This window comes from Petaurus breviceps, unplaced genomic scaffold (genome assembly GCF_028583685.1).
Source record: "Petaurus breviceps papuanus isolate PSGF00001 unplaced genomic scaffold, PetGlider_PUasm1.0 37, whole genome shotgun sequence".
Classification (NCBI taxonomy): domain Eukaryota; kingdom Metazoa; phylum Chordata; class Mammalia; order Diprotodontia; family Petauridae; genus Petaurus; species Petaurus breviceps.
The window spans coordinates 17802025-17827037 of NW_027186296.1; the positions used below are offsets into that span (position 1 = coordinate 17802025).

Genomic DNA, 25013 nt, shown 5'->3' on the forward strand with positions numbered 1-25013 from the left:
GAATTCGGGTTGAGACACTTAGCACCCACCCAGAAACACCTGGCCGTGTAACCTCGAGCAAGTTACTTAACCCCAATTGCTTTAAAAAAAAAAAAGTGATTGTGTGAATATTTCTTTCCATTCCTTTTGTTCAATCTCTCTCTTTGTCTGTTTAATTTTCTATGGTAAACTTAAAGATTTGGTTGTGGTTCAAGAGAATGCCTTGCAGGAATGTTCCTTTTAGGCAGTTTGATTTATCAAATGTAATTTCATCCCAGAATATATACCGTGTTTCCCCGATAATAAGACCTATCCCGAAAATAAGCCCTCCCCTTACTGTGTAAGATTCCTCTAAAATAAGCCCTCCCCCGAAAATAAGCCCTATTGAGATTGCTACTGTAGTGAAGGTGATCCCCTGCACTACACGCTACATTACGGTACCCTCTGTATGCACCGTCCCCCCCCCCCCGCCCCCGAGTAAAACGCACGCCGCGCTCCGAGCTGCACTACGAGCAGGTTACCTGGACAAGACATATTCATTTAAAGAGAGCTATATTGCTGGACATGACAGATTGGGTCCACTTCTTCTGAAGGAAATGGAGGCGCAAGACATCCAGGACAGAATTCAGGGTATGGACACTTATGACGATGTTGTTGAAGAAGATGACATGATTATTATTGAATAAAGGTACATTTTTTTGTTCACATTTACCTGTTTATTAAAATTGCTGTCAATGTTCATTAAAATAAGCCCTCCCCTGAAAATAAGCCCTCTGGTGTTTTTCTGTCCAAAAAATTAATAAGACAGTGTCTTATTATCAGGGAAACATGGGGTAGCATCTTGATTTAACCACTCCATTTGCCTGTGCTGGTTCAGTTTTGATATTTTTCTTGCTCCAGGATTTTATTCCTTGCTCCCCACCCCTTCTCCCAATCTTATACTTTATATTTCCCTTTATATTTTTACTTAGATATTGTATCCTATGTTAATCATTCATCATGGCCTTTGTAGCACTTCCCACAAGGGATTTCCATATTTATCAGTAATAGCTGAAGTGATAATCTAACTTCTGACAGTATTTGCTTCTGCAGGCATAAAAAGAGTGTTTTCTTCCTTTGGGTAGACACCTGCTGAGTTGAGAAATCATTTAGCTAATTGTAGAAAAAACAAAAACAGGAAAGCAGGCCTGTCTATTCCACTCTATTAGAAATCAGAAAGAGGAAAGTGAAGTTTGGGTTAGCTGTTTAAACTGGGGTAAAGACAAGAAATTTATCCTAATGGGGCCCCAGGAATGGTTATGGGAAATGGGTGAAAAAAAGAGTGAGGAGATAACATGCCCAAATGGGGCCCAGATACATCCATCCTTAAGGGGAGGTATTGCAAAAAAAAAAAAAATGATCTAGTTTCTTCTGTGCCCAAGCTAATATTTTAAATTTCTTCTGTTGATCTAAATTCTGGAAGAGTTGTTTTAAACCACATTTCACAATAATAACTATAAAATAGCTAAACTATGTGAGTTTCTTCAGAACAGGAACTGGCTTCTTTTGGGGGCCATTCTTTGTCTCTAGAGTTTAGGAAAGTTCCTGGCACATAGTAAGTGATTAATAAATGCTTCTTTGAGTGACTAAACACTTGAACATATACATACATACATATGTATATGTATATTTATATCATCACTATCGTAGATGTAGAATTGGAAGGAACTTTAAAGGCCACCTAGTCTGAGATTCATAATATTACGATGAAAAACTGAGGCCCAGGATATTAAGTGAAGTCACTTAGTGTTACACAGGTTTTAAACACTGGAGCTGGGCTTGCCTTCAAGGCTTCAACTTTCTTCAACCCCAGTTTTCTATTTCAGAATCAATATAATTTCCACTAAAATTGTGATTGAATGATATAATGTATATAAAAAACTATGCAGACCTTAAAGCACTATATAAATGAAATCATTATTATCATATCCTTTTGTAAAGTAAATGTTGAACATTTGGAATGCAAGTTAAAAAAAATTAAGTTAGGAAAGATATATGATAAATGAGTTTTGTGACCATTATTCTCTACTGAATGATGAAAATATTCCCTAAATGCTCAGATTCTTTTGTTTAGTTAGAAGTGATTCAACTTTGAATGATTTTTTTTTTTGCATTGGGGGGGGGAGGGCAGTTGGGATTAAATGACTTGCCCAAGGTCACATGGCTAGTTTTTGTGTTAAGTGTCTGAGACCAGATTTGAACTCAGGTCCTTCTGATTCCAGGGCCAGTGCTCTATTCACTGTGCCACCTAGCCACCCCGACACCTAGCCACCCGACACCTAGCCACCGAACTTTGAATGATTGAAATGTAATTCAGTTCCTATTACATTTATTGTGAACCTTAGAACTTCAGTGTGAGTTGGGGATATGGGAGGGTGAGTTTAGCATGTTACCGATAATAGATAACATTAGCTCAAGTCAGTCTTCTCTGTGATGACTAATAGTCATCAACAAAATATGGTGCTCCTTCCTAATGATTGTCTTTCCTTTTCTTTTTTAAAATTTTTCTTTGTGTGGAACTCTTGACTTTTGACTTATTACTTGTAAACTTAGAACACAATTTTCTACTCAGTCCTTGGATTCGGTACTTCTCAGCTTGTCAAATTTCTAGCTTTGAACTTTGTTAACCCCTTTGATCTGTTGGTTTCTGGTGTTGTGCTACAACCCTATCCCGCTTAATTCCACTAGGCTGATTAACTCTCATCCTTGCAAGACTGTCACTGACTGTTAATTTGCTGTGAAACTCTTAGCATGCTTACCCATCTTTGTAAACAGTATGATGTCACAGTCTTCCTTATACCTCCAAACCCAGGCATTCATTGAACCAGAAATGGCAGAGCTGTTTGTGAACCTTTAGTCACTGAAGCAAGAGACTGCTGGAGACTATTCACTCATAGACAGCTAAGTCAAATCTCAGAAGAGAAGTCACTTTCTGGGAAAGTTCAGGGTTCTAGAGAAAATGAACAAATGGATTTCAAATTGAATAATACACTCTCCTGCCCACCAGCAGCATGGAGAATTTCTTAGTCTGCTTCATGGAATGAGTAGAGAACCTTGTGGGGTTTCTTGCACAAATAAAAGTTTTCATGAATGAAAAACATTGTGGGGGTGGCTAGGTGGCACAGTGAATAGAACGCTGGCCCTGGAGTCAGGAGGACCTGAGTTCAAATCTGGCCTCAGACACTTAACACAAAAACTAGCTGTGTGACCTTGGGCAAGTCACTTAACCCCAATTGCCCTACCTTCCCCCCTCCAAATAAACAAAAAACAAAACGTGTTCATAGCAACATAAAGATTAACAAATACTTGTTGTTTGATTGAACCATGCAAACATGGCCTTTGCAGGAGATCAACTGATTATATAAGTTTCTTATTGGACTGTGCCTTAATCTCCTGAGGAATTTTCCCCTGTTGCACAGTGTTGAGGAGCCACTTCATGATCTTGGGAAAGTTTGATGATTCTCAGTGGTCTGGGACTGAAGAGGGTTGTTATTCACAATTCTAGGTTGAGTCAGTCTCTGGGGTTCATTTGGGGAGGGTAATTTTGTCCAGTTTTTCTACTGTTATTGTAAAAACCATTAAATACAAGGGCATGAAAGAACTCAAATTTAACATGATCAAGAGCATGTATATCTAAAACCAAAAGGAATTCTGTGAGCTTTACTAATATTCAACTGAAGAGTAAAACAAGAAAGGATATTGCTCTCCCCACTAGTATTTGACTTAATTTAGAAAGATAAGCTGTAGTAATAAGACTAAAGGCAGAAATTAAAAGCAGAGTCAAAATTATTACTGTTTGCAGATGACATGATGCTTTACTTAGAAGACCCCAGAGAATCAATGAAGAAATCAGTTGAGATGATTAGTAGCTCCAGCAGAGTTTTAGGATAAAGAAAAAATCCACAGAAATCATCAAAATTTCTTTACAGTATTAAAATCCAAGAGAAAACAATAGTTTTTAAAATTCCATTCAGAATAATTACAAAATGCATAAAATCTCTGAAGTGTAACCTAATAAATCATACTGAGAACTTACATAAGTAGGGATAGACACAGCTACAAAACACTTTTTATGAAAATAAAAGACAGTGGTAGAGATAAGAATTGTTTGTACAGTACTTGAGCCATGCTGGTATCATAAAAATGATACTATCTAAATTAATTGACTGATTTAGTGTATATTAATACAACAACCATAGAGTTTCTTTATAGAATTTAATTCTATTTATTTTAGTTAAATTCAAAAAACATTATATTCAAAATTCAAAAAATACTATATCAAAAAACTAAATAGTCTTCCCTCTGACATATCCTTCATGCTTTGAGCAAGTTGCTTAGTGATCTTGGAAAATAGGATTATACATTGCAGAAAAGGTGCCAATTTGTGCTGCTGGAATAGGAAACAAGGGATATACCAATGAAATTATAAGATTAGAGCCTGTTACTATTCTTATGTGCAAAAAGTCCATGTGTTAGGTGCTGGGGATGCAAAGCCAAAAATGAAATAGCCCATGTTGTCAAGAAACTTTTATTTATTTGGAGGATACACTATATACAGAAGTAAAGATAAACAAAATAATATCAAGAGAGAAAAAGTACTAATTGGGAAGGGAATCAACAGAGAAGTCATGTAATTATTTTTCTTTGCTTTTTTCCCTCCTAATTTGAGTATCAAGACCACTGGTTTTTACAAAGAGTTTGGTAGAGTATCTTTTTTTCCTTTTTTTTCCCCCACAAATAAGTTTATGGCAGTAAATTTCTATTTAAAGGTTTGATAGTATTCACTTGTAAGTACATTTGGAACAGGGCTATTTTTTTTTTTTTGGTGGTGGGGGGTAAGTTTCATTTAGGATTTCTTGATTTCCTTTTCAGAGATTGGGTTACTTAAAAATGCATATTTCTTGTTTGTTACCTTGGATATTTTGTAATTTTGAACTAATCAACCGCTTCCTTTGAATTCTCAGTTTGAATAATTAAAAAAGAGAAAAAAATTCTCAGTTTGGGCTTTTCTATGATAGTATATAATAGTTATATTTATTTCTTACAAATTCATTGTAAATTCACCTTGTTCATTTAAAAAATTTGCTTATTTTCTGATCTTTTTTTAAAATCAGGTTCTCTAAATTTTATTAGACTTAAAAATCCTATAGCTCTTTTGCTTACAATTCTTTAGCATTATTTTCAAATTCACATTTTTCTCCTCTAATTTTTACCATTTGTTCTTTTGTATTTATTTTAGGTTTATTATTATGTTTATTTTATGGCTTTTGGATTATACTTTAGTTCATTGATCCTCTATTTTCGATTTTTAAAAATTATATTAAGATAACACATTTTCCTTTGAAAATTACTTCAGCTGCATCCCATAAGTTTGAATATATTGTCTCAATGTTAACATTCTCTTGAACATTTCTTTAATCTTTTCATTATTCAGAATGTTAGAACCCATTTTCTAAGAAAAATAGCATGTTACAGTGGAAACAACACTTAATTTGAATTCATAAAGCCTGAGTTCAGTCCCAGTTTACTGCTTGTGTGATCTTCAGTGAATTATTTAACTTCTCTGGGCCTCATTTTCCTCATTTTACAAATGAGGGAGTTGTATTAGATGACTTTAAAAATCTCAGTTCTAATTTGTGGTCCTAACATCTTTGTTGGCATCCGCACTTAGGTCTCTGTCTTTTGCTGATATTTTCTTTGTCAGTTGCTGTTTTTATTGCATCATTAAGGATGTGCTTATTATTTTTGTTAGAGGTAATTGACTTTGATGGATATTAGGGGTCCTATAAGGAAGGGTGAGGTAAGAAATGAATGTGTTCCAGACATAGGGGACCACTTATATAGAGACAGAGGTGGGGAGATGGAGTGGCATGTATAGATAACTTGCAGTCCAACATGACTGGAATAGAGAATGGATAAAGGGGATTAATATGAACTAAGACTGAAAAAGCTGTTGGGGTCCAGTCTATGGAGGACTTTATATGTGAGACTGCAGATTTTGAATTTTATCCTACTTTAGACATTGGATTTGGTATGTCTCTGCATTTCAGAATCCTGGCTTTCAACTATTGCCTTTACTCAGCTGAAGTACTGACTCTCAATCCATGGTGGCAGGGCAATAGTGCTGAGAACCTGAGCTCTTACTAGCTGTGCCTAGAGAGATTGTTATTTCCATATTAATCATGTGCTCTTTGAAAAACAAACATGACCTTGAAGAGAGGTTCCCTTCTTTTGTCTTCCTTCCTATTGCAGGAACTGTTTGGGCAATATGTATGCCAATTCCTTCTTGAAAAGGAGCTATTGTTGGTATACATTTGGCCAGACTCTCTGTGACTACTTATAAAATGTGCAGAATAGAATAATCTTTTCTACTTTCTGACATCCTGTCTTCCCCCTTCATTTTCTGCTCCAGTTAGCTTTAGACAGGGAAAAGAAAACAAACGAATAAAACTTCCCCTTCAAAGTTTTTCTTGAGGATATTTTATCCTTATTTAAAAGTATAGATCTCTTCTCTTTCTTACTTCTTGGCATCCTGACAGGCATTAGAGAGACATATACCTTACACTTCTTAAAGTTTGGATGTTGCTGATCCCAATATAACTCTCCCTTTTTTGCTGATAACATTTTTTGTTTTGACAAAAGACTTTCCTCAAACATCCAAATAAACGTCCACAAGTATTTTCTCACAAACAATTCGAAAAGTTCCCTAACAGAATGATTGTGACTGAGAGAGCATTTTTCACATTCTACTTGGTTGGATTGGATAGCTACACACTTATCAAACTCTAGTATGTAAAGTACTGAGGAAAGGGAATTAATTTTCCAGACAGAGAAACTGGGTTTAAATACACTTTTGAAGCCTACTTACTGCCTACGTGCCCAGCACTCTCCATCTGTTTTTTTGGTCTCCCAATCCTTTCAAGGCATGGTGAGAAATTGAGAACTTTATTTACATCTGCTTTTGAGCCCTGGCCAGGTGGTGGTGATTCTCTGGGTTTCCTTTGGCTCATTCAGCTTTTTTCTTACCTGAGAGTTTTTCCTCTGTACTATGTCATAACCAAATATATTGATTTACCATGAGGCATTGTAATTCTTTTATTTTGTCCTTGAAGTATTAATTTAATTTAAAAAAATTTTTATTCCCTCATATTTTTTGCCCATGGATGCACCCTTTGTTCTTTCAGGGTCTCTCAGGTAATGTGAGCATTTTTAAAAGAGAAAATTTTTTAAAAGATACCCATAACCCTAGATACATGAAAGCTCAATTCTTTGCTTATATCTTCCTCAAACCTCACACAAGAGCTGGCATGTAGTAGACACTTAATACATTTTTTTCCCATGTATTCATTCATCTGACCTATTTTATTTTGTTGGATCAGTTTGCATGTCACCTGCATTGCTTGATCTAGTTTCTTTTGAAGGAATATTTAGAATGTCACTCATTTGTCGAAAGTCAAACTTTCTAAATTGATGATAAAGCTCAGCTTTGTAGATGTTCCAAAATTCTAATTTTTCCTTTGGTTTCTCATGAGTACAAACTAGTCCCAAGATATTCTGATTTCTTTTTTTTTAATCTTGGCATCCTACAGTTGTTTTTTGGTAATGTAGTTTTAGAATTTTGGTAATATAGTTTTGGAGTTTGATCATGATGATTCTTGGTAATTAAATTTTAGATTTCTCGATTGGTATTCTATGGATTCTTTTGACTTAACTTTATTTTCAAGTCCAAATTCTCTCTCTCTTCCTTTTCCCACCCATCCAGTGCGGCTAGAAAAATAAAACTCATAAAAATACTTATAATAATACAAAACAAATTTCTGCATGACTGTTGTTCAAAAAAAAAAAGAAAATGAAAGAAAGAAATAGAAGAAAATATGCTTCATTCTTAACTCTGAGTCCATCAGTTCTCTATCAGGAGGTGGAGAGCATGTTTCATCATGAGACCATTGGAATTGTGATAGGTCATTGTATTGATTAGATACTAAATCTTTCAAAGTTGATTATCTTTACAATATTGCTATTATTGTATATATTGTTCTCCTGGTTCTGCTTACTTCATTTTGCATCAGTTCATACAGGTCTTCCTAAATTTTTATGAAACCATCCTCTTCCATCATTCCTTATAGCACAATAATTTTCCATAATTTGCATATCCCACAGCTTGTTTAACCATTCCTCATCTGATGGTCATCCCCTCAGTTTCTAAGTGTTTGCCATCTTTAAAAAGTTGCTATAATGTTTTTGTACCTTTGGTTCCTTTTCCTTTTTATTTGATCTCTTTAGTATATGCCTAAGTAGCAGTTTGACTGGGTCAGAGGTCTTTGGATTCTTTCAAGGTCTATTTTGTCTACTTCCATTAACTTCTGGATAATTTTCATATTCTGTTTCTTGTAGTGTAATATTCAGGATTTTATTTTTTCACTTTTTGGAGGGGAAGTCCTATAACCCTTAGATGAACTCTTTGTACACTAGCTTCAAGTTGATATTATTACAATGTATTATTGTTACTCATAGAGGTCTTACATATTCTAACAAACTTCTTGATGTTATATTTCATTTAATTGATTTTTCTTCTGCCTCTGTTTTTTTTTTTCATTCCAATTCTTTCAGTCTTTTTCAGCAAGTCTACTGTTTTGGATCATTTCTCTGTTTATATTATTATATTAATATACTATAGATTGTTTTTATAATTGATAGGGTATTTTTTTTTAAGCAATTGGGGTTAAGTAACTTGCTCAAGGTTACTCAACCAGTTATTTCTGGGTGTGGTGCTAAATATCTGAGCCTGGATTCAATCCCAGGTCATCCTGACTCTGAGGCCAGTGCTCTTACTCACTGTGCTACCTGGCTGCCCTGATAGGATATTTTTTGTAGTTAATTTTTTAATTAAAAATATTCTATTTGTTTTAAGCAGCCCAAATTTGCCTTCTTACCCTCTCATTGCATCCCCTTCCTTGCCAACTAAAAAAACAAAAAAACAACCTGATACAAATATGTATAGTCAATCCAAACAAATTTCCACATTGGCTAGGTCCAATAAAAATATCTCATTTTGCACTTGTATCCTTAATCTCTCTGTCAATAGTTAGGTCATATGTATTGTTATTTGTCCTCTAGAATCATGATTGATGATGACACTGAGCAGAGTTCTAAATTCTTTCAAGGCTGTTTTGTGGAGGGCAGCTTACTACATTGCTTCCTGCTACTCTACCATCTTGGCTCTGCCTCCCCATTGATCTTTTAAATTTTGTTCCATGAGAAATCTAATTTCTGTCTCTTAATTTTTATTTTATTTATCTTTTAAAAATCTTTTTTTTTTTTTGCGTTTTGGAACCATTTGGGAGGTTCTTGCAGTTGCTGTATTTTCATTTCTAGGGTCTTTGTGAATTTTTTTTGTAAGACTTTTTCCTTTGGTGGAGGTTTTTGACTAGGTTTTTTTCATTGTAAAGTACTTATTCTTTGTATTGTCTTGTTATCTATATTGTTGTCTTATTTTTCTTATTTGTCTGTATTTCTTAGTCTCTCTGCTGGTGGTTTTAGGGCATAATTATTATAATCAGCTTCCTTTCTTCCTGGCATTGCTTTAACAAAAGGGGCCCAACCGTTTTGTACCCCTTTTCCATCCACTGCTGTTTATTCCCTTTAGACCACTGAGGTTGAGTAAGATTAGTGACTTGCTGGGACAGTGCCACAGGCAGACTCCAAGAGGCCTCTGCAGCTTCTCTTGTTCTCTACTTTTAACTGGACCCTTCCTGTAAATAGTACTATTTACTCCTACACTGTTAGTGTTGTAACATGCCCTGTACTTCTGGGCTTCGCTTTTCTCTACAGTGGCCAACTTTTTCTTTCCTGATTCCATGATTATGGTTGAAGTTATAGGCCCCAACACACTAAGTGATTGAGGAAGAATCCAGTTAGGACACTGCTGAGGCAGTATTCCAAGAGAGTGCTGCAATTGGGCTTGTTTTATACATTTGGTTCGAATCTCCTTCAATAAGCCTTTTCCTTCCTGTATTGTATTAGTGTAAGCTAGTGCTGCATTATCATACCACTTCTTTCATAGTCATCAAATTTCTTCTACTCCAAATTCTGGGGCTGGTTGGATTTATGGGCCTTAAATCAATAAAGAATTAGAGGGCCTCATCAGGACATGACCAAAAGGAAACTTTGAAAGCTGGTTTTGGAGGCTACTGCTTTTATGTGGACTTTGACTCCAGGTCAGAGCAGAAGGCTGTGGGTAAGCAGTATTAGGTCCAAAAATGTAGATTATCCAGATTAGCACAACAGAAAATAGAGAATTTAAATGATTCGTTCTCAGAAAAAGAAATCAGAAAAACCAAAAATGAATTCCCTTGATGGATTTACAAGTGAATTCTATCAAATATTCAAACAACAATTAAATCTAATACTATATAAATAGTTTTCAAAAATAGAGTATATATCTTACCAAATATACTCTTAATACCTAAACTGAGAAGAGACAAAGCAGAGAAAGAAAATTATAGACCGATATCTTTAATGCATGCAGTGCAAAAAAAATGAATAAAATATCAACAAATAGTCTATAGCAATATATTCAAATGTTTTTTTTTATTCTGACCAAGTTAGATTTAGAACAGGATTCCAGGGTTTGTTCAGCATTAGTACACTAAGTAGAATAGATCATATTAATATAAAGACATTAAAAATAATGTGATTATAATTAGGAGATACAGGGATTTTTTTCTTCTAAAATATAACACTGATTTATGTTAAAAACACTAGAAAGCATAGAAATGTACCTTTTCTTAGTATTGTAAATATTATATTTTGACAGCCAAGAATTAACATTATACTTAATCTAGAAACAATAATGGCCTTTCTAACAAATCAAGTAAATTAAGCTTTTCTATTTTTACTTCATGATTATCAATCTCTATAATATTAACCTAGTAGGAAGAGATGGAAAAAAAGAAATTCAATTCAAAGTGAATAGAATTTTAAAGATATCTGGATATCCATCTAACTAGATACACTTAGAACTTCTATGAAAACAAGTACAAAATACTTTTTCTCTCTTCCATCCACCCCCCAAAAAAAGAATTGGAGAAATATTACTTTTTATGATTGGACTCTGTCATATGATAAAAATGGTGATAATACCAAAATTCATTTACAGATTTAGTGCCATCTCAGACTATCAAGGTAGTTTGGTTATTTAATGGGTATTAATAGAACCAAAAAAAAAAAAAGCAAAATTCATCTGGAGGAAAAGAAGGTCAAGCATTTCAAGGAAAATGATGAAAATAGTAGGAATAAAGGGAATCTAGTAATATCAGATATCAAACTATACCATAAAGAAATAATCATTTAAACTATTTGGTGCTTGTTAAAAAAATAAAGAAGTTGATCAGTAGAATAGATTACTTGAACAAGACCTAAAAGCAATTGAACATTAGGTAAATCCAAAGACACCAGTTACTGTGGATAAGACTATTTGACAAAGACTCCTGGGAAATAAAGCAGTGTGGCAGAAATTATGTTTAGAACAATTTTTTTTCCTATATGTGACAAATGGATGTGACAAACCCAAAAGGTCAAATTGTAATAAAATAAAATTAAAAAAAGAAAGATAACTTTTGCAGATATGGCTAAGGGGAGAATTCTTACCTAACAAAGAAGAGTTGATCATAAAAGATAGAGTGGACAGTTTCAGTTACATAAAACTGAAGAGCTTCTGGATAAACAAAATAAATGCAATTAAAATGAGGAGGGAAACAATTCAGAAAAAAAAAACCATGACAAATTTTGCTAAAGGCCTAATATCCAAGATATTATAGCAAAATTGATACAAATATATATGAATAAGAATCATTCACAATATAGAAGTGTTCAAAGGATATGAATGGCTTTTTCTCAAGTGAAGAAATGTAGCAGTCATATGAAAATATTTGTGAAAAAACCATCCATATATGAATTATAATTCACAATAGAAATGTAAACAAAGAACTATGGGGTTTCACCTCACATCAATATTGGCAAAGAAGCAATAGGAGGAAAGACCCATGCATTCTTGGTATACAGCTGTGAAGTGGTGCAGCCAACCTGAAAAAACAATTTGGCTTTGTACTCAAAAAGTCACTAAATTGCTCAGCGAGTAAGAGCACCGGCTCCAGTGTCGGGATGACCTGGATCAAATCCGGGCTCAGATACTCAGCACCACACCCAGAAATAATAACTGGCCGTGTAACCTTGAGCAAGTTACTTAACCCCAATTGCTTTAAAAAAAAAAGTCACTAAATTGTATATACCCTTTGACCCCAAGATATTCCTCATAGAAAAATACCCCAAAGAGGTCAAGGAAAGAGAAAAAAGGATACCTACACGTGCTAAATGTTCATAGTAGTCTTTTTTTTTGTTGTTGTAGCAAAGAACTAGAAACAGAATAGGTGCCCATAAATTGGTAAAGTTGAACAAGTTATGGTATAATGAATGTAATGGGATAGTATTGTGCCAGAAGAAATGATGAATATCATAGATTTGGAGAAATATTGAAGCACTGATATAAACTGATGAAAAGTGAAGTGAGCAGAACCAGGACAACAATCTGTGATGCCCACAATAATAATGTGAGGGGAAACAACACTGAAAGACTTAATTAACTCTGACTGGAACAATGACCAATCATGACTTTAGAAGACTGTTAAAGAAATTTATCCATCCATCCATCCATCCATCCATCCATCCATCCATCCATCCATCCATCTCCCAATTCCCACTTCTTATTGGAGGAGGTGATGAACCAGAAGTATAGAATTAGGCAGACTTTCTCAGATATGGCCACTGCGTTGATTTATTTTGCTTTATTATCCATATTTGTTACAAGAGAAGGTGGGGGGGCAGGAAGTAGATTAATGATAAACTTGGGATAAAATGCATTAATAGAACATTTTTTAAATGTATGGAAGAATAAAGTAATTAAGGAAGTTGGGCAATTTTGTTAACTACCATGTTAAATTATATGTGTATATACATATATACACATATATATGTAAATGTAAGGACATCCCACATGTGGCAAAGGCTGACCCCTCCCTGTAACATGGTAGTGTTGTGTGTTTCAAAGGGAGGCAGAACAGACCTTTTTAGCTTCTTCTCTCCCCACTCTTCTCCAAGGGAGGCTTTAAATTTTACCTGGGGGGAATCAGGAAATTGAAGCTGAAGATCACTCTGCCCATCTCAGAGAAATGGGTGGCTAAAATTATAGCTATAAGCAACTTTATTATCATTAGTCTGGGGGATATAATCAGGTTCAAGCTAATTTTTGACCTCTGGGTTATTATTGGAGAGTAGGAGAAGCAGGACCCCAATTTTTATATCCACGTTTTGATCCATTTCTCACCAAATACTAGTTCCACAATGAAAAGACATAGCCAAATAGCAAAGAAATCCATTTATCCAAATAATAGCAAAATAGAAGCCACGGAGATAGGGTGAAGACCCTATGGAATAGTGGAATTTCCAAATTGTTTGATGGAATGAGCAGGGTTTAGGGAATGATGTTTGTATGTGTGTATATTAGCTTCTTCATGTGTATATAGAAGGGTGGGTGAGTAGGAACCCTCTTGAAGTTCTGGAGTCTGAGTCTTCACTGTGTGTGAACTGGAGTTCTTTGGAAGTTATACTTAGTCTGGAAGGTGATAAAAAGTCTGTGCTTTTAGGTTCAGCTTAGATCTTGGCCCAAGATGGATGGCAAGGAGGAGAGACAGTTGCCCTTGTACTTGGTGCTAAAGTGTCTGGAGAGGCATGTGGTCTTGGTGAAGCTGGAAAGGTAAAGCTAGCCTGAGGATGCCATGGAAAGGATGAATGAAAGGTTGGGAAAATATCCTCACTTTCGTGTAGGGGATCATTTGGAGAGGAGATAGTTCACAAGACATTTCTTTCCCAAAATGTATTCCCCTAGCTCAAAGTAGCAAAGTTTGTATACCTAATCTAGATTATGAATGAAGCCATGAATTTCGTGGCTTCAGGGGATGGATGGACTGAACATCACCAGTAATGAATGAGAGTCTTCACTTGTACAATTTTGAAATCAAATCAGATTTTGAGAACTTTCAAAAACATGAGATTTGGGGGAATTCTCTATTTTCATTGATATACTTTATTAGCTTTTTTCTGTATTTTTTTATTTTCCTACTGTGTATTGGCTGGATATTATACATATATGCTTATAATTTGTATCAACTATAGTACAAGGTGATAGAATTTGTAACCCAGACATTGTCAAGACTTAAAGGTCTAAAATGATAAATCAGTCAGCAGGTACATATTAAATGCCTACTATATGCCAGACTGGGGATACAAGGACAAAATTAAAACAATTCTTGCCATCAAGAGGAACTTAGAGTCTATCAAATAATAGAAGAGGAAGCCGGCAGTTTCTATGTAATGTATGATGATAAATGCTGTATTGCTGAAGTTTTACATTTTTTTTGGTGAAATCATTGTCTTGTGTTTTAATGTAAGTTTACAAGTTTGGAATTTGAAAAAAAACCTTTGTCATATTTTTAAGTGCAATTTCCCACATTTCTTTGCCATTTTAAATTTTACCATTTTCTGCTATCTCTTTTGATTATTATTAAAACACACAGAGGTTTCTCTCAAGTAGGTCCGTGTATTTTAATACAATAAATCTATGTTATGAGAGGCATCATGACATGGTGATTAGAAAGCTGACTTTGGAATCAGGATGCTATGAGTACAAGCCTCTTTTGCTTATTCACTTATGTGACCCTGGGGAAGTTATCTACCCTCCCTGGGTCTCAGTTTTATTATCTATAAATCCTCTGATACTACAGTTATTACTGTTATTTTTGCCTTTTTGTATAGTCTTTTCTAAACAGAGTAGATAGTAAAATCAACTGTATGGACTAATAGCAGGGTATGTGAAGACAATTTTGGGACTGGCTACTTCTTCAGCCAGGAGTAAATGGAATCAGGTTGTGCAAAAACTAGCAAAGCCATCTTCCCATCATCGTTGTGTGGTCCAACTTTTGTAGAAAGAAATAGCAGAAAGCTGGTAGAATATATTGGATTTTTACAGAGTGTCAGTGGAAAATAGTTCAGGTTACTTTCTACTATATTAATTTATTAATTATAATAGCTGGGGATGTTGGGATACTCCTGTGTAGCCTATAAAATGTTTTGAAAATGTGTCAGGGAGATGAAAGTGTTACTGCATTGTCAGAAGGTGGCAGCAGTCAGCCATTTGTTTTTCAAGAAACTGAACTGACTGACTAAAAAATAAACTTTGATGTATCTTTTATTTCTACAGGGATTTCAGTACCAGTATTGATGACATTCGCATTGATAAGACCAAGCCTCAGTGGCACAATTATTTCCTATGTGGACTTAAAGGAATCCAGGTAAATGATGTTATATAGGGAATCTTATACCAATTAAGAAGAAAGAAATTGTGTTTTATATGTTTTATTAAGATTCTGTGTACTTTTGGTCATAAGGGGTGATTTTAGCTTTCATTGGGCTATTTTTTTTTTGCCTTCTCCTATGGTAAAGATCTTAACTAAGGCCCTGGGCCTCCCTGGAAAAGGATAGGGACAGACATTTCAGCTTTGGCAGAAGAGGGATTGGGCAGTGGTGCCAGTAGTTTTAACTTCTACTGGACTTTTTTTTAGGGGTGTTGTAGGGGCAAGGACACTCCCTCTAATTTGATGGTCATTGAAGGTAGTTGTGACCTTTTTTTAGGGAAGGGCTATTTGTAAATTAGGGTTTTCCTGGATTGTAGTTATAGATTTCTAAGTCCAGACCTATGATTTCATTGGATTAGGGAGCTCTCATTTTGGATCTCATTCCACATAAAAGGATGGGCTACCCCTGATTACTTATAATCTTAGAGAGTTCCTTAAAGAATTGAGCAGATTGACTTTCCCATAATCTCTCACTAATATGAGTCAGAGATGGGGCTTGAACTCAGATCTTCCTGGCTTTAAAGATCAACCCTCTTATGAGATTGTAGATAGAGTCGATATACTCTGTAGTACTATTTGGATTCTATATTATTGTTTAAAATCCATATAGTTGTAATAGAGGCATAATGAACTGGCAAACCATGCATTCTTCTGGATTTAATTTTTGTTAATGTTTTCATTTAAAAAGATTATGTTCAGAGCCTTTCATTTATACTATGTTTTAATGTGCTTGTATAAATGTTCTATATAGAAGCATTTTTGGCTATATAGATTGGCTTTCACGAGCTTTTAAAGAAGCAACGAAGCTGTGTTATACTAAATATTTTCCTAGAAACATTACAGAGCTAGGTTGGATGTCATTGAATTTTTGTCTTGAGAACAAGAAAACAAAATGAAAATCATGATTTCCTTGGGTGAAGCAAGGCATTCAAATGTCAGGAGGTAGACAGGCAGCTTCCCTGCTGAGCACTAGTTTATGTTTCAATAATTGTTTCAAATCTGGCATTATAAGAGAGATTGTAAGCAATGGATATTGCTCTTGTGAGTCTGCAAAGTGTTTTTAAGAGCATGGTGACTGAGCTATTATTGTTCCATAGAATACATGTAGTATCATGCCAAGAGATCCAGACTGAAGCTTCAGTGGCAAATCCATTACAGAAATGCATCAGATCCATCTCTGTTGCATTATACCATGCTCATTTGAGGTAGCTTTCTTCTTTTCATTTCTTTATTTCTCAGGTTTGAGGAAACATCTCATTCGTGAAGAGTTTCTTGCCAGCATGAAATATCTCCATTGCCCATTTTAAGCAGTCTAGGTATTAATGGAAACTTTTGGAATGTATTTGCCTGGCAAGTGCTGCATGGTCTTCCTTGTACCAAACTGCAGAATTTTCTTTGAATTTTGAATAAAGTACCCTAAATGAAGCAGGCTATTTTGGGGTGGAAGTAGGAGGGGATGTGTCCAAGAGTCTGTTTTTGAACTTTAGGTCTTAAAGACAATCTCTCTTGTTTGATGGCTCATGTGCAAAGCAGGTTTGTAGACAGCTCCTGGCAGAAAATCTGCCTCAATGTGAGGCTGTTAGGAAACATTCAAATTTAAGAGCTAGGAGGGTCCAGAGGATAATCTGTTTATATTAAATTGAACATGTTATCCTTCTGGAATAGAGCTGTTGCAGAATTTGGCAAAACCCATTTTATCTCTGAAACTGTAGTACATTTTTATTTAAACATTGCGTGATAAGTTTGTAAGCCTGATTCACGTTCAAGACACCCTGTGGGTTGGTTTCTGGTTAAATCTCTAAGGGTTTTTTTTTCTCCCCCCCCCCTTTTTTTTAACAAGCTGTTTGATGTTCTGCATGAAATAGTATTGGCAGCAGCAGTGTTTCAGTTTATAATTTGTATTTTGGGAAAGGAAATTTTTAGATGATTTGAATTAAAAAAAAAAGAAACCTAGTCAACTGAGTAACTGAGTCTCTACTTATAGGCCACGTGAGCTTTGCCTGCTAATTTTAGGGAAAACTTTTAGCGTCTGTCCTTTGCAGAGAATAAGACTTATTTTTCTAGTTGTTATTTTAGCTTATTTACAAAATCTCTCCCTGGCATGTTGCATGTGATGATATGTCATGCAGTGGGGTTTCCTACTTGTATGACATTTAGTTTCTTCATATATTAAGTTATATTGACATGATATTCCTGAAGAATGGGTAGACAATATTATTTTAATTCTCAGTCACACAGAGGATAAGGAATTTTCTTGTTATACTTCCCTAAGCCAGTTATAAAGGTAGCTTTCAATCCCCAGAGTCCTGGCTCTCTAGTCTAGAACATAGTTCTAACCAGCCTAGAACTTCTAATGCCCAGGTAACATGGTATAGTGTAAACTCAAGTGGGAATCAGTGGGATGAAGGTTCTAGTCCTTGATCTGCCACTAATTCTTTATAGGACCTTAGGCACATCAGTTCATTTTGAGGCCCAAAAAGAGCAGGAAGGACTAGATGAGGTCTGAATCTTCATGTTCTGGACTATAGAACTGGAAAGCATATTCTTCTTTGAGTCTTTTCTGTCTCTTATGTGTTTCCCTCATAATTTAGAGTTTGCATTTTTATTTATGACTGTTGGCCAATTGGGGCTCCATTGAAAGCTACCATATGGCTCAATTGTATCTTTAAAATGCTAGTAAAAAACCTGCTTCCTTATATGTCTGACTTACATTAGATCATAGTCACAGAACGCTGGCCCAGGAGTCTAACTAGAGAGGGAAAGTTCTCTATGAGGAATCAGAGACCTAGGCCTAAGTCCTACCCTTGCTGTTTACTTGCAGTGTGATCATGGGAAAGTCTCTTAACCTCATCTCGTGCCTTGATTTCTCCATTTTTTTGAATAGAACTAATAATTCTTGGAGTTCTTTTCTGAAGAAGAACTTCTTATGGTTAAACTAATAGGAGTACCAGTTTGTATTCTGAGTAACTTTCTATGGTAGTAAAGGGTTTACCATGGAAAAGAACTAATCCTTTTAATTTGCATTACTTGTTGCCTCAGCACCTGAGAAAAAAAGACTTATGAATGATTTTCCATGTCATTATAATTGGTTGATAACTGTTTGGGATTGGAGGACTGTCATGAGAGTTGAAAAGCTATCACAAAGGGTAGAACTAGGATTAATAGGAAGAAGTTTTAGAAAAGCAGATTTCAGCTCAATAGGATGAAAATCTTCCTGACCCACGGCTTCTTAAATTTTTTTGTGTCATTCAAGCTTGGTGAAGGAGTGTGGGCCTGTGAACCCCTTCTCGCAATAATGTTTTTAAATGCATAAAATAAAATGCACATGATTACAAAGGAAAGTGATTATTTTGAAATAGTTATAAAAATTTGTTTTTAAACCATTTCATGGGACCCAGGTTAAAAATCTACTTTTTTATTGAATTGTCCATAAGTAGAATGGACTGCCTTTTGACATAAGCATGACAATTATATATAGTTTCATTTAAGCCTCCAAACAGTCCTCTGAGATAGGTAGCATGAACATTATTATCTCCATTTTATAGGTGAAGAAAACAGTCTTCGATATCAGGTTCTGTGACTTACCCATGTTCATAACACTAATAAATACTGGAGGTAATACTTGAACCCAGCTCTTTCTGACTTTACATCCAGCGCTGTCTCTATTGTGCTATTTTACTAGAGGTTTTAAGCAGAGGCTGGTTGCTTACTTGTTGGTGAGGGAGGTAGGGATAGAATGTTTTTAGATTTTAGGGATTTTAGAGAGAATTCTAGTCTAGGTATGAGTTGAACTACATGGCCTAAGAAGTTCCTTCAAATCCTGAGAGTCCATGATAATATAAAAAACAAAAACAAACCACCCCTTCCCCCCAAAATTTTAAAAACCATGGTTTCTTTTTATTCACCATAATAACCTTGATTGAATAAAGCGAGAGGTAATCTGACCCTGAGTATACTAAGAATGAAGAACTGTGACAATTATGTCATGGGTCATTTCTGATAGATCAGACGACACTGAGCAGTGTTTCTAAATAGTATGAAAATTGCCTTGTTAAACTTGTGCTCCCTGGGCCTCCTTGGATTTCATGTTTTTTTTTTTTTTTAATCCTCCTATTATTAGGAACATTTCAACCTTAGGAACCCGACTGGAATGAATTGCCTGTTGGATGGAATCATCCCCCCAAGTTCTGGCCTCTCTAGTTCCAGTGCCCTGGTGTGTTGTGCTGGGCTGGTGACACTGAAAGCTAACAGGCTGAGCCTCTCCAAGGTAACTTATCAAGAAACAGCACTTTCTCTCAAGTCTCCCTTGTGCCTCTCTGTCTAAATCCATCAACATTTGAATCCCAGTGCCAGGATACAGTGCTTTGACTGAAAAGCTGTGATTGGCTTAAAAGGACTGTATCCCTGGGGGTGAGGTTCTGTCTCCTATAAACCAGTCCTAAGGTAGCCATTACCTTCTCCCTCTTCTGCTGCCTCCCACTAGAGGAGCAGCATATCTGTGATTCAATGTATTAAGATGCTCTTGGATTAAATGTGGGGCTGACTGCATTGGCAGTCCTTGGTATCACCTCATTAACAAGTTAAATTTGGAGCAAGAAATTTCAGGCCTCATAACAGGGCCTGCTTAATTTCACCCATAACCTTAAATTGAACACTTGACTGAGCAGTATTTAAGTAAAGACCAGTAAGGAGACTGAACAGTGGGTATGTTTATGTTAGCAGGTTAGTCAGTGTAATAAACTTTTTTCTCCCTTAACATTGCATTACAAAGAGGAAATGCTTATTTAAAGAATATATAAATCCAACAAGAGGTCAAAAAGCCTGCATTTTACTAGTTCACATAAATCTCTGACTTCACAGCTCAGAGCAGGTGTGCTTCATTTTAATTAATGCTTTGGGGCTCTGGTTCAAATAAAACCTTACCATGCAGCCTTTTTGCCTGCTGTGGATGCCAGGGCCCAGTGTACGTAGTTTGGAAGCACACGCTTGCATCAGGTCAGACTTGGAAGGAGAGTGTTGGCCAGGTGCTTCGGCTCTTTTCATCCTGTTTGAAAGTTTTTGGTAAGGAAACTGGATATACAGGATGGAAAAGAATGAGTAAGAGAGAAAAGAGTCAGAATTAGGCTTCATATATTCAGGTGACATACATTAGTTTAATTGATTCTGAGGAACATAGGACTAAATCAGATCATCCTGTCTCAGAAACCAGCAGGTTTGGGGATTGAGGTGGAATGATTGCTTTTAAACCCCCTCCCCAACCCCCCTTCCCCCCCCCCTTTTTAAAATCATGGTGATGTGGGAAGAGTAATATGGGCGGGGGAGGTACTGCATATGAAAAATATTTTATTCTCTGGTCCTGTTTTTCAGTCTATTTAATTCATCAAATAACCCTTAATTAAGCCATTTTGAGGGCCATTGATAACAAGGATACTTAGTAAAAAAACAAGTAATGGATACTTTAACCCTGTGAAGGTAAACCTGGCTTATGGTAGATAGAACTAACTCCCTTTTATCAGAGCTATCTGCTAATCATGCCTAGAGATTTGGTATTTCTGTTTTACACATGCAATCCTGAGGATGAACATTAGGCTGCTTGTGTACTGTGTTTAGTTCTGGATATTATATTTAAGAGGGACAAAGTGGAGCTTGTCCAGAAGAGGGTGAACATAATGGGTAGTGATTAGGCTTAAAGGTTGATGGGACTGGATATTTTTAATTTGGGGAAGAAGACATTTAGAAGGGAGGTGATTTCTATTTTAAAATACTTGAAAATCTGTGACATGGAAGAGTAATTAGATTTATTCTAATTAGGCAACTAGATGGCATAATGGATACAGTACTGAACTCGGAGTTAGAAAAACTGGAATTCAAATCCTGCCCTATATATTTACTGAGCTGTATGACTCTGGACAAGTCTTAGCTTTCTCAGTCTCAGTTTCCTTATCTATAAAATGGGAATAATAATAATACTTACCTCACAGAGGTATTGTGGGGATCAAAGGAGATAACATATATAAAATGTTTAAAAAATTTAAAGTTATATAAATGCTGGCTACTATACTTAGCTAAAAGTACTACTATTGATAAGGAGAGGATAAGAATTGTAGTTAGTGCCAGAGGACAAAACTAGGACCAGTATGAAATATAAAAGCGGGGTTTGGCTCAGTGTAAGGAAGGACTTTTTTTTTTAAAAACAATTAGAACTTTCCAGAATGGAATGGGCTACCCCATGGGCCAGCTATCATTGTAGCTGTTCAAGCCATCTGATCGATATATTGTAGAGAGGATTATATTATGGGTCAGGAGATTGGTGTAGATTTTCTCCAGGCTCCCTCCCAAATTCTAATCTTATTGAATTGGAATCTTGGCATTCCTGGTCAGGCATGAGTTTGTAGGTGACCTTCCCTCCAGAAGTGCTGAAGAAAACCTCTAATATTGTTTCAAGTCAGGAAGTAGGCAGGAAAAATGAGCAAACAAAGGTAGAATCCCACCTTAAAGAGCCATTATAGCATGACGGGGATGCTTGAGATGAACCCAGAAGAAGAGAATGACTCCAAGATATCTATAAGCAAAGCCTCAGAGAAAACATAGCTTAGACACAGACTCAATAGAATTCCTGGAAGATATGAAGCAAGAATGTTTTTATAAATGAAATGAGAGAATTTGAGGAAAAAAAATGGAAAGAATTAGAAAGAGAATCAACAACTTGGAACAAGTAGTACAAAACCTTGCATAAGCAACAAACTCCCTGAAAATTAGAATGGATCAAAAAGAAACCAGTGACTATGAGACAACAAGAAATACTAAAACAAAGTCAAAAGATTGAAATAAAATAAATAAAATACAAGGTATTTTAGCAAAAACAACTGACTTGGAAAATAGATTGAAGAGGGGAAAAAAATCATTAGACTTCCTGAGTGCGGTGATTAAAAAAGAAAAAGAACCTAGATATCATGTTTTAAGAAGATTTAAAACTGTTAAAATCTCTTAGTACCGAAGGGCAAAGTTGAAGTAGAAAGAAGTCACCAGCTACTTCCTGAAAGAGAACCCAAATTGAAAACTCCCAGAAATAAAGCCAGAAAGAAATAATTCAAGTACTGGGGAGCCACAGTCAGTGTAATGTGCAATTTAACAGTTACCAGTATAAAGTGTCCAAGAGCTTGGAATAGGATACTCCATAAGGCAAAGAATTTAGGCTTTTTTAGCCAAGAATAACTTGCTCAGAAAAACTGAATATAAAGCTATATGGAAAAAATGAAGTTTTAATGAAGTAGAGGACTTCTAAGCATTCCTAATGAAAAGACCAGAACTATGTAGAAACTTTGAATTTCTTTTTTTAAGATTAATTTTAGTTTTCAACATTCACTTTTATAAGATTTTGAGCTTCCTTTCTCTTTCCCCTCCCCAAGATAGCATGTGATCTCACATAGGCTATACATGTATAATCATATTAAACATATTTACAAATTAGTCATATTGTGAAAGAAGAATCAGAACAAAAGAAGAAAACAGTGAGAAAGAAAAAACAAACAAAAAAGAGAAAATAGTATGCTTCGATCTTCATTCAGACTCCATAGTTCTTTCTCTGAATGTGGATAGCATTTTCCATCATAAGTCTTTTGGAATTGTCTTAGATCATTGCATTGCTGAGAAGAGCTAAGTCTATCAAAGTTGGTCATCACACAAATATTGCTATTACTGTGTATAATGTTCTCTTGGTTTTAATCATTTCACTCCAAATCAATTCTTGTAAGTCTCTAGGTTTTTCTGAAATCTGCCTGCTCATTATTTCTCATGGAACAATAGTATTTCATTACATTCATATATCATGACTTGTTCAACCATTCCCCAATTGATGAGAACTTTGAGTTTCAAACATGGGAGTTGAGAGACATAAAAAAGTAAACACATGTGAACATATGTGATAAGGGACTAAATTCAAGGATACCTACTAGAGTATAGAGTGAGATATATTTGCTTACATTCAAACATGGAGAGATGATTCATGAATGCCCTCTGAATCCTGTCATCATCAGGGGTCATTGAAGGAGTCTAATTAGACAAAACCTGGAAGTGGTTCTACTCTGTTTCAATCTCAAGAGAAGAATGGAAAGAAAAGAGAAATGCAGAAGGGAAAGGAAGGTTAGGGAATATTATCTCTCATATCATCAGGATGTGCAAATAGAAGAAGGACAAAGAGGGAGGAGGGGATGGAGATAGCAGCTGACACTTGAACTCTCATCTGAACTAGTTACAGAAGGGAAGAATACATACACACACAGAGTTGGGTACAGAAATATGTTTGAACAGAGAAATACAAGGGGAGAAGATAGAAGGGAGAATTAGATGGAAGATAGATTAAGATATCCTTAGTCTTAAGCAAAACAAACTCTGATGTACAAAATATTTATGGCTATCTTTGAGGTGGCAAAGAATGTTTGCCAAGAAAATATTGTACTATTAAGAAATAATGACACGAAGATTTCGGAGAAACCTGGGAATACTTGCATGAATTGATGCAGAGTGAAGTGAGCAAAACCAGGAGAATGATTTATACAATGACAACAATTTGATTAAGACAGACAACTGAAATGATCATCATAATGACCACTCAACATTCCAGAAGACTAATTATGAAACATGCTATCCACTAGAGTACAGAGTGAGATATATTTCTTTTTGGACATGACCAATACAGAGATTTGTTTTGCTAGATTATACATGGTTGTAACAGGGGTTTAGTTTTTCCTTTGTTCTCACTTAGGGGGAAGGAGGGAGAGACTGGAGCGTGAAAGTAAGAAGGCGAATTTCTTCTAATTGAAAAATAAAATGTAATTTAAAAAAAGAAAAAAAGAAATGACTGTTTATGAGCTGAAGGAGTTTCCAGTCTGAGGTCCTTTAGTAGTTTCCTCACAAGCATAGTGCTCTGGGGAATGAAAAGAGTACTGTTCTACTCAATCAATCCCTGGCCTTAAGGAATTGCAGTCTACCAAGAGAGACATATTTTATTTAGTAAACAAGAATGATGACTATTGATAATAATTCATTTTGAGATAGGGCTTTAGAGTTGATAGAGTATGTTCCTCCCAATAATCCTATGAGATTGGGTAGTGTAAATATGCCAATAACCCATCATACCAGGTACTCCAGTGTGTCTGTGATCTTATCATAGTATTGTAAGTATTTCCTTGCTATTTAATAATGGAGATCTCAGCCTAGCCAGGCCTAAACATCCTGTGTTACTTTTTATTCTCCCACAGATTCATCCCAGGGCATCCACAATACATGAAGGAGGTGGTGGTGAGGTTGCTGAGGTTTCCTTTCATTCTCAAGATGTTGTGTGGATGCCAGTAGGGCATGCAAGCTTTCCACTGGTTATCCTTCAGTTTTTGCTACCTAACTGGCCCACAATTTCCCCCACCTACTCATACATTTCTCTGATGACCTCCTCAAAAATATTATTATTCCTTTTTTTATGATGAGGAAAATGAGGCTCAGAGAGGTTTAACAGCTTTCCTAGGGTTATAG

General features: G+C 35.6%; 1 protein-coding gene across 1 annotated transcript in view; it reads left to right on the forward strand.

Annotated features, from left to right (window-relative positions):
- The window catches only part of GALK2 (galactokinase 2), a 199614-nt gene that overhangs the window by 73961 nt on the left and 100640 nt on the right, over window positions 1-25013 (forward strand). Inside the window, exons 4-5 of the mRNA XM_069098017.1 lie at window positions 15332-15422; window positions 19606-19752. Coding sequence (XP_068954118.1) covers window positions 15332-15422; window positions 19606-19752 — 238 coding nt within the window. The remainder of the gene's footprint in view (window positions 1-15331; window positions 15423-19605; window positions 19753-25013) is intronic.